The sequence below is a fragment of the Dipodomys spectabilis genome, unplaced genomic scaffold (assembly GCF_019054845.1).
Source record: "Dipodomys spectabilis isolate Male_0828 unplaced genomic scaffold, ASM1905484v1 ptg000173l, whole genome shotgun sequence".
Taxonomy (NCBI): Eukaryota; Metazoa; Chordata; class Mammalia; order Rodentia; family Heteromyidae; genus Dipodomys; species Dipodomys spectabilis.
Window position 1 is genome coordinate 3,798,740 of NW_024870850.1, and position 14,018 is coordinate 3,812,757.

The 14,018-nt window shown below is 46.2% G+C and overlaps 1 protein-coding gene across 1 annotated transcript in view; it reads left to right on the forward strand.

Moving 5' to 3' along the window:
* Nucleotides 1-1,566, forward strand: part of Elavl1 (ELAV like RNA binding protein 1) — a 42,727-nt gene extending 41,161 nt beyond the window's left edge. The window contains exon 6 of the mRNA XM_042693683.1: nt 1,181-1,566. Within this exon, the coding sequence (XP_042549617.1) occupies nt 1,181-1,505 (325 nt within the window). The 3' untranslated portion in view covers nt 1,506-1,566. The remainder of the gene's footprint in view (nt 1-1,180) is intronic.
* The last annotated feature ends 12,452 nt before the right edge of the window (nt 1,567-14,018 follow it).

The window sequence follows — 14,018 nt, forward strand, 5'->3', positions numbered from 1 at the left end:
TATGATCCTCAGATCTCAGCTTCCTGAGTAGTTAGGATTACAGCTATGAGCCACCGATGCCTGATTGGGACGCTGATTCTTGTGGGTGGTTTGAGTCAACCCAGCGCTGTGGGAAGGAACTCCTTTGTGTCCTTTGGTGGCCCTGTGCAGGGCTGTGTTCTACTAGACCCCTGGACTGGCTGGATCCCTCTGAGAAGGGGTCATGATAAGAAGGGACTAGACTTTGAAAAACAAGTACATGTACATGTTTGTGTACACACACAGAATATGAACAGTTCCCCCCAGGGAGGTTGACAGCAAAGGACACCTAGAGCACTTTTGTGTGTGTGCTGATACTGAGCTTGAGCTCAGGCCTTGTGTTCTCACTTGGCTTTTTAATTAATGGCTGGTGCTCTACCATGTGCACCACGCCTCCAGCCCAACTTTTTGCCAGTTAATTGGAGATAAAATCCCATGGATTTTTCTGCCCAGGCTGCCTTTGAGCCACAATCCTCTTAAGTCCAAGCCTCTTGGGTAGCTGGAATTACAGGTATGAGCCATCAGTGCCTGGCCAGGCTGCTTTTATCTACATAGGAAAATATAGAAGAAGCCCTCATCATTTAAAACATAGGAAGCAGGGCTGGGAATGTAGCTCAATGGTGGTGTGCTTTCCTTGCAAGTACAAGGTCTTGGGTTCCAGGCCCAGCACCACAAAAATTAAAATGGGGGGAAATACAGAAACAACTCCTCCCCCCTCTGCCACATACACACAACCTCCCCGACAACTGGAGGAGTGGAGGTAGCTCTGTCAGTTGGCTGTGACTGGGGTCCTCAGAGTCTGCTCCCCACATACCAGGGGGCCCACGCCTTCCCTGCTGTGTTCATTTCCTCTCGGTCCTTTCTGACTCAGATAGTGTAGTGTGTTCTCATCTGCAGAGCCTTGGCTTAAAAAAAAAGACATAAAAGGAGGAGGGCCATAGCGATGGGGGAGGGGAAATGAGAGGGTGATGGAGGGTGAAGATGGCAAAAATACCACATATATTTGTGTCCTTTGTATAGTTAGTACAGCTTTTGTTTTTCAAGTCCTCCTGGTACCCCAGTCTTGAGTGGCTCCAGCGGGGCAGAGCTGGCTCACAGAGAGCAGGAAGGCCCCCGCCCTCCTGTACCCACCTTCACTAAACATGTGCTTTCTGTTTGCTAGGTTCTCCCCTATGGGTGTAGATCACATGAGCGGGATTTCTGGTGTCAATGTCCCCGGAAACGCATCTTCGGGCTGGTGCATCTTCATCTACAACCTGGGGCAAGACGCGGATGAGGGCATCCTCTGGCAGATGTTTGGCCCCTTTGGTGCCGTCACCAATGTGAAAGTGATTCGTGATTTCAACACCAACAAGTGCAAAGGGTTTGGTTTTGTGACCATGACAAACTATGAAGAAGCTGCAATGGCCATAGCAAGTCTGAATGGCTACCGCCTGGGGGACAAAATCTTACAGGTTTCCTTCAAAACCAACAAGTCCCACAAATAACTCGCTCATGCTTTTTTTTTTGTACGGAATAGATAATTAAGAGTGAAGAAGTTGAAACTTTTTTGTTAGTGTACAACTCATTTTGCGCCAATTTTCACAAGTGTTTGTCTTAGCCTAAATGAGAAGTGAAAAGGTTTTTATACTCTGGGATGCAACCGACATGTTCAAATGTTTGAAATCCCACAATGTTAGACCAATTTTAAGTTTCTTAAGTTATTTCCTTTAAAATCTATATTAAACAGAAACCTAAGTAGACTGCATTGACTAACCAGTCCCTCTGGATGGTGGTGGAACCGAAGCATGCTTTAACACTCGTCACTCGCTGTCTCCACAAACTGGATTTTAACCAACGATCCTTTAGTTTTAGTTTTTCATCTAAAGATGTTAGACAGATTGCAAGTGTGCGGTTTTCTTTTTTTTTTTTTTTCTTTTTTTCTTTTTTGTTTTGGTTTGGTTTTTTGTTTTTGTTTTTGTTTTTAAGTGATTTATGCTTTGGTTGACAGGAAATTGATTTCTCAAGGGGTCCCGCTGCCACCTCCTGCTCACTCAGTCCCGGGCTCTGCCGAGGTCCTAGAGGTGGCAACAAGACCTGTCCCGGGTGGGTCACCGCCACGGAGGGCTCCCACTGGGAGCCACCCACTGGGCCTGCCCAGCCCCTCCTGAGGACACAAAGGTGTTCCCTACGCCTGGGCACCAATGGGAACGGACCAAAGAGTTTCAAGGAAACTCCAGTATATTCCAGAGTCAGACCTGAGCTCCAGGCACAGCTGAAGATGTGTTGCTCCTCTGACACCCCCAGTTTCTGTCCCCACATTGCATGCACAAGTGCCCCACACATCGGATACTGTTGTTCACCATTTTTCCTGTTTCCAAGAGCATTTAACACAGCTCGAATGCGCAAGATAACTGATTGTTAACAACACGTAAACATTTGAGCATTGTATTTCTCGCATCCCTCCTTGTGAGCGCTAGACTTTTTTTCTATCTTAGTCAGATTTCGTTTTGGAACTTTGCTTTCGTATGGACACTCAGCAGAAAAGTACTTCTTGCCAGTTATCTATTAACAAAAAACAAAAAAAAAAACTTTGATTTGTAGTTTTAAAGATTAACCCTCAAAAGTTCTCTTTATAACTGCCTTGACGTTTGGGGTTGTTCTGTTCTGTTAATTTTCTTTTGCTTTTTTGTGTTTTTTGTTTGTTTTTACTTTTGCATTTAAGACCATTAAATTTGATTTTGTTTTGCTCGAGTTTTGTTTTGTTTTTTGTTTTATTCTTTTCTTTCTTTTTGGCTAGGGAAGGCACAGACAAGCCCAGCATTCAGGGAGGAGTCGTAAGACAGTAAGAAGCAAACACTTAGTCCATGGCATAGAAACACGTCTTCATGGATTGGTGGTTCTTCACCTCGGAGCTGTAGGCAGGCTTAGAGGGGAGGCCTGTGCAGGAGCAGGGGCCTGTGCCCCCGCAGCTCTTCTGGAAAAATACCTGCTGTATAGAAAGACTCGTACCAGCAGCTCTTAGCCTTGACACAGGACTGAAAGGTGTAAAGGCTGGCTGTTTTGTAGTTCTCCATATCTAGGATGATGACAGTTAATTTATCTGTTTATTTATCTAGCTCTATTTATTTATTTATCTAGCTCTATTTATATATTTATTTATGTGAAACCTGGGTGATAAGATAAGCACAGGGCCTCCAGAGCAAGTCAGCATCTTAAGAGGCCCTTGGACAATTTGAGGCTGCCTGGCAACTACCCCTTGCCCTGACCTTCACAGGAGGTCACAGAAGAGGCAGCCACAAGCCCTGAGGTTTTATCTTAGAAAAGTGGACCAAGTGCTGTGCAGGCTCCTCCCCAGAAATTCCAGATCCTCACTCAGCCAGCCTGTGGGGCCTCCTTCTAGAGCCCAGAATCAAAGACCTGGTTGCCCCCGATCTCACACCAAAGGTTCCCTCTGTTGCCCCCAAGGGGCTCCTCACCCAGAACCAGAATGTTTTCCAGGAAACATAAGCCTTTCTGGTTCCTTGGACTGACATCTGGGTGGATGTGGAATTCCCAGTCCAGAGCTCCCCTAGCTCCTGCACATTCTTGCAGCTGTAGCTCGGTTCCTCCAAGGGGCTTCTATCTTATGGCCAGCTCCTCAGTTGTGCCCTTCCCCTCCCTCCTGTTTACCCCACTCATGAGGGAGCCCCCCCACCTGGAAGTTTCTCACATCCCTCAAACCTTCACTTTCTATGGTCTCCACCACTCCCAACAGACTTCTAGCTACAAATTCCAGTGCATTTCATGGGACCTTGAATTTGCCAATGTATGGAAGGACTCAGCCTCCGCAGTTTCCACTCCATCAAAGAACTAGATGCAGGTCCTGGGCTCAGAGTTCAGTATATATTTCTGGGCAGAGGGACTGTCCTTAAAACCCAGGTTCAAGGTATGGCTTAGAGGTCAAGCATTTGCTTCCTTTCATATGCAAGGCCCTGAATTCTATCCCCAGAACTGGGGAGTGGTGGGGAGCAGGGGGAGAGGAGAGTAGGACCAGAAAGAAAATTAAAGTCACAATCCAAAAGAAACAATTACTTTAAAAGCTTCAGACATAAATTCATCAAATTTGTATTGAGCGGGAGAAAAAAAAGGTCATTTGGGAATTTGATGGAAAGGAATAAAGAACAGATAATGGTAGTTGATCAAAAATGTGGTTTGGCAAATATCAAAGAGGTTTTGGTTGAATTCTTTTTTTGGCCCATGTCATTTCCCCTTGGTACTTCCTCTGCCTTACTCAGGCAGCTCTAAACTCATGAATCTGTTCTCACTTTGCTATTTGCTGATTCAGCTTTTCTGTGTAATGTGCCAAGTTGTGGATTTCGGGGGGGCAGAGGGGGGGGGGAGAGTTCAGTGACTGGTTTCCCCCACAGCCACCACATTTCCTGACTTGCCTAAAAGTCAGGCTTCTTTGAGGCCCTGTGCAGAATGGTGCTGGATGAGTTCTGCCTCCTCCTGGTGAGTGAGTCTCCTTGGCCAAGGGCAGCTTGCCTTAACCTCTGAAAGTCTGAACTTGGCATTAGTTCAGGAAATCCCAGGAGTTTCAGGGGCTGAATCATGTACTGGGCAGAAGTAGATGATCCCCAAGATAGTTAGTGGCAGTTAATTACCTTCTCCAGTTTGTCTCCAAGTGACAGTGGGTAGACTATAAGAAATTAAAAAGACAGGATTTCTCCCAGTGTAATATCAGATTTGTAAATGTAAGTTCTATCACTCAGCTGTTCGATTTCAGGTTAGATTCAGCCTGATTTTATTCTGCATGCTTTGTGCAACCAACTCCTTCTGCACTGGATGAGAGAGAGAGAAGCTGACAAGAGGCTCTGTAAGATCTTTACCCTTCCCCCATCTCCCCAGGAGAGACCCATAGGGTTCATTTCACTGACGGGAGGTGGGGGGGGCTTATCCCCCAAGCTTCCTGAGCCACAGTGAGACCACAAGTGCTTTCTGTTGAGTGGCACTGATGATTGACACATTCTTAGAACAGAATTTGCATCTGGGTCCCAAACAGGGAGATTACCCCGCCCCCCTTGACTTCTAATGATTGTATTATATTCCCAAGAACCTTTTGGTGATAGGGTTGAGGATTTTTTTGTCTTGGTTATTAAAAGAAGGAAATGATTTGATTTGTTTCTTATAAGTCACCAGCCATAAGTATCTTCAGTTAGGCTGCAGGAGACTTTGAGCGGACTGTGTTTTCCTCCCTAGGAAGAGAAGTGGCGGTTCCGCTGGCTGGGGGCCCCCCTTTTCCCACGTGATGTTCCCTTGTCAGTGATTTTCTTGGGGGGAGGGGCGCAGATAACCAACTGACCCCCATGTTGTACAGTAGATGGCTAGACCTTTTGTATATTAGTGTGCTTTAAGTTATTGATTTGTTTTATATGAAATAATTTATTTTTCAGGTACCTTTTTTTTTTTCATTTTAACTTTGTTTTTACATGGGTTTGTTTTCAATAAAGTCTGAAACTGCTGTCCAAAAGTCAACAATAAAATGAATGCCATTGTGTTCTTTGGAAGATGTTGATGTAACTAGTTTTAAAACAGCAACAACAGCAAAATCCTTATTAATTTTCCAGAAAAAAAGAGTGGGAGGGGGAGCCCTTATCAGTTTTCCATCTCCCCGTTGCTTTTTTTTCCCCCTCTCTCATAGAATCCTTGTGAATAAATGTTCTTGAGTGTTTTAGAAGGAAAAAAAAGCAAACCTAGATTTTGATAATTCAGAAGATTTCAGATTAATAAAAGAAGCTTTGAAAGAAGACCATTTTTCAAAATTTTAGTGAAGTGTGAATATTTTTTTGTCAATGGCTTTCTCAAAGAGAATGAAACTTTTGCACCATTTTCAGAGTTTTTATAGAGATGCCAAATTGATATATTTACATGTAATGGAAACATGAAAAAAAGTTTTATTAAACAATTGTTCCTAGCTGTGTAGACATTTTAATTCAGTTTCCAAAGCTCTCAAAAGCGTATTTTTGAAGTACAGAGTGGTACGGTTTGGGTGTTACTGATGGCTCCACCTGAGTCGCTTGTCTGAGTACTCAGTCCCTTTCTGCAGGTACTGGCTTTGTGTCAACTGCTGTATGTTACCTATGACTGGAAATCTGTGCTATTTTGGTAATAAATGAAGTGGGATAACAGATGCGTCGGTGTAGGGTGATCGATCCTGTGTGACTTGGGAGTAGCCAGTTGTCCAGTGAAGCATCACGTGACAGCCTGGACTAGGCCACAGCCTCAGCCTTGGACAGCTGGGCATGCGCTGTGGTGGCCTCTTTCATGGCCCTCCTGCTCTTGCCTGGAAGTTTCCTCTACATTGGAGGAGCTCATTAGCCACTGCCTCCCCTTAGTTCTGTTCCCCATAGTTTGGACTCCCTTTCCCTCATGAGGATCTACCTCTTCCTTACCCCCAGGTTGGGCCATAATAGTGCCAGTCCTAAACAAGCTAAGCCAGACAGTGACTGGCACTCACCTCCTTTGGTGACAGGAAAAGATATAACCATCCCTCTACCCAGAGGTGGGATGGCCAGTGGTCTCAGGGTGACAGACACCTTTAGCCTAGGGATGCCAGCCTGTTTCCTTAGGCCTCCTGCCAGCTTCTTTCCCTAAGGGAAAGTCACCGCTGTTGGTGACGTCCACTGACATGTACTTTGTCTCTCCAGGGGTTTTCAAGTTGTCTTTAGACTGTGGACCAGAGAATTTCTAACTCTGCCTTTACCTCTCATCCAGTCCATGCCAAATAGGTTTTCTCATGTTGGAGGATTTTGCTGCAGGGCCCTGAGAGGAAGTGGAAGAAGAGAAGGGCTTCTGAGAATGAGGGCCTGGGTCTGCAAAGAAATTGCAACCCCCCACCTCCCGGAGGCAGTGTGTGGAGGGAGAAGGAGGGAGGGAGGGGGGCCAGGTCTCAGGACAGGGTGCTGATGGGCCCTCCCTCCCCACTTGGACTGAGCTGGTGGGCATGGGAGTGGAGAGAGGACAGAAGGAGCTGGTTTGGTGGAACACACATAGGTGTTGGGCCTCCTAGAAAGACAACTTGTGGGTTGGCAGGGTGAGCCACACCCTAGCATGAACCAAAGGCCAGCCACAGAGGAATGCACAAGGGTTGGGGAGGGTGAGGCCCAGAAATAACCTATAAGGGGCCTGGAGTACCTACGGAAAATTCCAGAACCACTACCAAGGGCTGAGGGAGCTCAGGAGAGAGAGCCAGGTGGGAAGCATGCCTGGTGGCTTTCATTTTTTACTTTTAATTAGGACTTGAACTCTGTGCTCTGTGCCTTGTGTTCCCTTATTTGTTTTTATGAGCCATAACTCTATTTCAGACTTTGCTAGTTAATGAGTGATAAGAGTCTCACAGACTGAATCCAGATTTTCAGACCTCATCCTCCTGCGTAGCTAGGATTATAAACTTGAGCCACCAGCGCCCAGCAATGATGGTTGCTTTTACCTACAGGTGATTGTAACTTTTCTCCTTTGCTCACACACACACACACAAAAGTTCTTTCTATGTCCAAGAAGACAGCTCAATGGCTTCTTGCCAAATATGGATGGCATGATAGGGTAACAATCTAGATATGACAGTCAAGACATTCACATCAGAGCTGATCAACAGTGGCTTGTGCTTGTAATCCTAGCTACTCAGGAGGCTGAGATCTGAGGACCAAGGTTTGAAGTCAGCCTAGGCAGGAAAGTCCCTGAGACTCTTCTCTACAATGAACCATCAGAAAAGCCAGAAATGGAGCTGTTGTTCATGTGGTATAGCTAGCCTTGAGCCAAAATGCTCAGGGACAGTATCCAGGTCCTGAGTTCAAGCCCCAGGACTGGCGTACATACAAAAGATATACATACCAAGGTGGTGGCGGCTCATGCCCGTAACCCTAGCTGTTCAAGAGGCAAAGATTTGAGGATCCAAGTTCAATACCAACTCAGGCAAGAAAGGCCATGAAACTTCAATAAACTACAAAAAAAAAAGCTGGAAGTGGAGTGCGGTTCAAAAAAAAAAATTGACAGGTGCCACTCAGTCCTGGGTAAGGGGGGAGGGGTGGGGGGGTGAGTGCTAACCCTAAATCCATGGACCCTGTGTTCATAGAGTGATATAAAAAACCAGCCTTGAAGCTAGGCACTGGAGGCACATACCTGTAATCCTAGCTGTTTGGAAAGCTGGGAATGGAAGATATGTGGTGCCAGGCCAGAGCTGGTCTCTGGAGACTGCCTCCAAGGAGGGAAGTTGGAGGAGGTAGGATGTGTATGATATCCCAACAAGGACAGGAAACCTAAAAGTAGGTGGATAGCCACCCGGGAGGAAAACAAGACTATCCTAAAAATAACCAGTAAAAACTAGGCCTGGAGGCGTGACTTTGTGGCAGAGGGCTAATCTAGTAAGTGTGAGACCCTGAGTTCAAACTACAATACTACAAAAATAAGTCTTGAACAAAAAGTTCAGGCAGGTGTGGGTAGTACACACCTGTAATCCCAGCACATTGGGAAGCTGTTCAGTGCCAGCCTAGACTAGATAGCAAGACCTTGTCTCCATAACCACAAAAATCTTAGGAGCTGATGCTCCGAAACAAAGGAACACCGGCTTTGGGGGCATAGTGGGATATGAAAGTTCATGGGTTGAGGAAGGTGGGAGCCCCAGATTTGCCAGTGGACACCAGGGATAAAGGAGGACCAATGCAAGCCAGTCGTTGGTGGCTGACACCTGTAATCCTAGATCTCAGGAGGCTGAGATCTGAGGATTGCGGTTCAAAGTCAGCCGGCACAAACTTCTGTGAGACTCTTATCTCCAATAAACCACTAGAAAACCGGAAGTAGTGCTGGCTCAAGCGCTTGCCTTGAGCTGAAGAGCGCAAGGACAGTGCCCAAGCCCAGAGTTCAAGCTCCACGACCACCACCACCAACAACAACAACAAAAGGGGGGTGGGGAACCAATGCTGGAGCTGACACAAGCTTGAACATGAGTGCCTGGCTCACATAAACAATGAATAGAGCCAATCCCATCCTGGCTCCATCTTCCTGAGCCTACTGTTCAGCCAGCTGCTACACAGTATGGAGAGCAGGCACTCCCAACAGAGGACTGTGCAGCCAGCCCTGGCCAATCCTGCCCATCCTTGGACCAAGGCCCCACCCCCATGGAGCAGCGAGACCTTCCCCTGCCTGGCCTGGTGCTGGGATAGTGTGAGCCTCATGTCAGTCACCTGGTAGGAGACTATTGCTTTAATTTCCCAGTCTGGAGAAGCCAAGTTTTACAAAAGGATCAAGCTTCTTTCCAGGGCCAATCCAAACTCACACTCTGCAAGTAAGTGTTGCCTGAAACTGCCGAGGAGCTGAACTGGAAACGGAAGAGAATGTCATCAAAAACAGAAAAGAAGCCCAAGACAGGACAAATGGATGGCACAGGCTTATGGGCAGAAGCCTGAGAAGGTGCTGTATTAAAAAAAAAAAAAAAAAAAGCCGGGTGCTGGTGGCTCACACCTGTAATCCTAGCTACTCAGGAGACTGAGATCTGAGATCATGGCTTGAGGCCAGCCTGGACAAGAAAGCCCAGGAGACTCATCTCTAATTAATTATCAGAAAGCTAGAAGTGGGGCTGTGGCTCAAAGTGGTAGAGCACCAGCTTTGAGTGAAAAAACTCAGGGACAGTGCACAGGCCTTGAGTTCAAGTCCCAGAACAGACAAAACAAAACAAAACAAAAAATGAACTCAGGGTCCCATGAAAGCCCTGTTAATGTTTGAATGTTGCAAATCCTCCTGATGAAGCCTTGATCCCCAGTGGGGGTGTGATGAAATCTTTTAAGAGTTGAGGCATTGGGGGATGGGGAAGATATTTAGGTTATTGGGTTATATCCCCAAAGGTGATTGTGGGACCCTCCCCCCTAAAAAAAACCCCTTTTCCTCCTGTGTTTTACACCCTGGCCATAAGGCAAATGGTTTTGCTGTACTATATACTCCCTATCAGTGTCATCAGCACCCCACCAGACACCATCCCAACCCTAAACGTTGCCTTTTGTAGCCAGGTGTATTGGTGAATATCTGTAAGCACCACACACAAGAAGCTGAGGCTGGAAGATCACAAGTTTAAAGCCAGCCTGAACCCTGCCTCAATAACAAAACAAAACAACAAAAAATACCTGCCTTTTTTTTTTTTTTTTTTGGTCGATTGTGGAGCTTGAACTTCGGACCTAGGCACTCTCCTTGAAGTATTCTAGTCTATTACTTTGAGCCACAGTGCCACTTCTAGTTTTCTGGTGGTTAATTGGAGATGTCTCATAGACTTCCCTGCCCAGGCTGGCTTTGAACCTTGACCCTCAAATCTAGGATTACAGGTGTCAGCCACTAATCTTGCCTTTTTTTTTTTTTTTGCCAGTCCCAGGGACTGAACTCAGGGCCTGGGCACTGTCCCTGAGCTTCTTTTGCTCAAGGTTAGTACTCTACCACTTGAGCCATAGTACCACTTCCAGCTGTTTCTGTGTATGTGGTACTGAGGAATTGAACCCTGGGCTTCATGCATGCTAGACAAGCATTCTACCACTAGGCACATTCCTAGCTCAATTTTGCCTTTCTTGTATGAAACTGAAACCAGAAATTTTAGGCCCCAGCCCCATATATCATGTGAGGTGGGGCAACTCATCCAAATACACCACCAAGAGACATGGTGAAGGGCAGAGAAAAGAGATTTATGACATGGATGCCTCAAGAAGACAGCTTCAGTATCTTTCCAGTCATCTTCAGAGTACAGACATGAATCCGTTGTTCTGTCAGCAGAGGGTGTGTGTGTGTGTCTGTGTGTGTGTGTGTCTGTGTGTGTGTGTGTGTCTGTGTGTGTGTCTGTGTGTGTGTGTTGGTACTGGAGCTTGAACTCCAGGCCTCGAGCTCTCTCACAGCTTTTTCATTCACCATCACTCTACCACTTGAGCCTTTAGTCCATTTGGTTTATTAGAGATAAGAATCTCATGGCTGGGCACTGGTGACTCACTCCTGTAATCCTAGCTACTCAGGAAGCTGAGATCTGAGGATCAAGGTTCAAAACCAGCCCAGGCAGGAAACTCTGTGACTCTTATCTCCAATAAACTACCCAAAAAAGCCAGAAGTGTTGCTGTGGCTCAAGTGGTAGTGCACTTTTCCTTGAGCAAAGAAAAGCTCAAGGACAGTGCCCAGGCACAGAGTTCAAGGACCAGCCCCCATTCCTCACCCCCCCCCCCAAAAAAAAAAAACAACAAAGAATCTCATGAACTTTTCTGCCTAGGCTGGCTTCAAACTATGATCCTCTGGGTCGCAGCCTCCTGAGTAACCAGGATTACAAGTATGAGCCACTGTCGCCTGTCTGACCTGTCTTACATGTGTTTGTTGATGACACAAAAGGCCTTATGTGAGCCAGTGCTGGTGGCTCCTGCCTGTAATTCTAGCTACTCAGGAGGCTGAGATCCGAGGATAGCGGTTCAAAGCCAGCCCTGGAACGAAAGTCTATGAGCCTCTTATCTCCAGTTAACCACCAGAAAACCAGAAGTAGTGTTTTGGCTCAAGTGGTAGAGTCCTTGCCTTGAGCTAAAGAGCTCAAGGACAGCACCCAAGCTGAGAGTTCAAGCCCCATGACCAACAACAACAAAAAGGCCTTATGTGGCACATGATTATACATAAATAACATGAAGGACACAAATAACAGTAACATAGCAAAATAATTAAGAGGTGGGGTATTTGGAGTATCTATTTCCTTTTAATAGAATCCATTTGATCCTACACTTATACAATTTATATTTGTATTTCCTTTTAATATAATTCATTTGAGGGCTGGGAATGTGGCTTAGTGGTACCTACAGTTATATAATTCACTGTGAAATACTGGCTATGTTCAACAACTAGCTGCAAAAATTCTTGAAAATTTGCCACTTGGCTCTGAAGATTCAGAACAAGCGACTTCCAGCTCACCTGTGTAAATACAATTTCATACCACTGAAATTTGGTTTTCCCCCATCACTGTCCAAACACTGATGGCTCATCTCCACAGAGAGCTTTCTTTCTTTCTTTCTCTCTTTCTTTCTTTCTTTTTTGCTCATACTAGTGGTTTGAACTCAAGGCCTTGTGCTTGCTTAGCTTATACACTTGACAAGTGCTCTACCACTTCAGCCATCCTTCCAGCCCTGCTTTTGCTGGTTGGAGGTGGAATCTCACAGACTTTTTTTTATCCAGGCTGGCCTCAAAATAGGATCCACTGAGCTGGGTACCAGTGGCTTACATCTGTAATCCTAGTTACTCAGGCGGCTGAGATCTGAGGATTGAGGTTTGAAGCCAGCCCAGGTTCAAAAGTCTGTGCGAGTCTTATCTCTGATCACTAATAAAGCCAGAAATGGAGCTTTGGCTCAAGTGGTAGAGCACTAGCCTTGAGCAAAAAAAAAAAAACTCAGAGACAGTACCCAGGTCCTGAGTTTAAGCCACAAGAGTGGCACAAAAATCAATCAATCAGGGCTAGGAAGGTGGCTCAGTGGTAGAGTGCTTGCCTTGCATGCATGAAGCCCTGGGTTCAATTCTTCAGCACCACATAAGCAGAAAAAGCCAGAAGTGGGACTGAGGCTCAAGTGGTAGAGCGCTAGTCGACAGCTGAAGGGCTGAGGGACAGCGCCCAGGCCCAGAGTTCAGGCCTCATGACCAAAAAAAAAAAAAAAAAAAAAAAAATCAATCAATCAATAAAATAAATGGAGTGGGGGAGGCTGGGAATGGGCTTAGTGATTGAGTGCTTGTCTGTCATACATGAAGTCCTGGGTTCAATTCCTCAGTACCACATAAAGAGAAAAAGCCAGAAGTGGTGCTGTGGCTTAAGTGGTAGAGTGCTACCCTTGAGCAAAAGAAGCTCAGGGACAGTACCTAGGCCCTGAGTTCAAGCCCTAGGACTGGGGGGGGGGGGGGAAGGATTCTTTGGATTACCTCTTTTTTGGGGGGCGGGGGAAGGGAGTTGGGAGTGGTGGTGGTGTCAGTCATGGGGCTTGAACTTGGGGCCTAGGCACTGTTCCTGAGCCACAGTTCCACTACTGGTTTTCTGGTGGTTACTTAGAGATAAGATTCTCACAGACTTTCCTGTCCTGGGTGGCTTTGAATCACGATCCTTAGATCTCAGACTCCTGAGTAGCTAGAATTACAGGTATGAGCCACCAGAGCCTGGCTGTCGGCCTCTTGAGTAGCTGGGATTGCTGATCTGAGCCACCATTGGCATCTGGCTCTCCCCCAGGGACTTCTAACTTGAAAATGCAAAGGACAGTAGATTACAAATCTATCTTTGCATTCCCAAAGCCTGCAGCATTCCATACTGCTGATTCTACCTGCCTTCTTCCAGGTCTTCTTGATCCTTTTCCAAGGATGATGCTTCTCCCACTTGGGTGCCCATTAATCCTACTCTCCCTGAGTATCTTTTTCCTAATAACTTAGAAGCTATGCTTCTAGTCCAAATTTCCTCTCAGCTACAACCCTGTGTACTCCAACCACTCAACTTGTCTGCTCCTGGAGAAAAGACATCTCACACACGCCAGATGTTGGTGGCTTATGCCTGTAATCCTAGCCACTCACAAGGCTGAGATCTGAGGATCAAGGTTCAAAGCCAACTAGAATAGTAAAGTGTATGAGACTTAATTAACCATTACAAAGCCAGAAGTGGAGTTATGGCTCAAGTGGAGGAGCACTAACTTTGAGCAAAAAAGCTCAGAGACTGCCCAGGCCCTGTGTTCAAGCCTCAGGACTGGTGCATATGCACACACACACACACACACACACACACACACACACACACACACCTCACACAAATGTCTTTTTCTTTACCCTGGAAGTGGAGTTCCTGAGGGACAGATCTTAACAGACTAGAAGTCAGGGGATTACACACTATCCACACTATTCAGATACATCCCTTGGCTCTGTGGAGAAGAATAGTCTCTTAGATAACACAAGGCCAATCTGTTGACTGAAGCCTTAGCATCGCTGGGGCTGATCGTCCTCATGGCTGGGCTGTTGTGCTT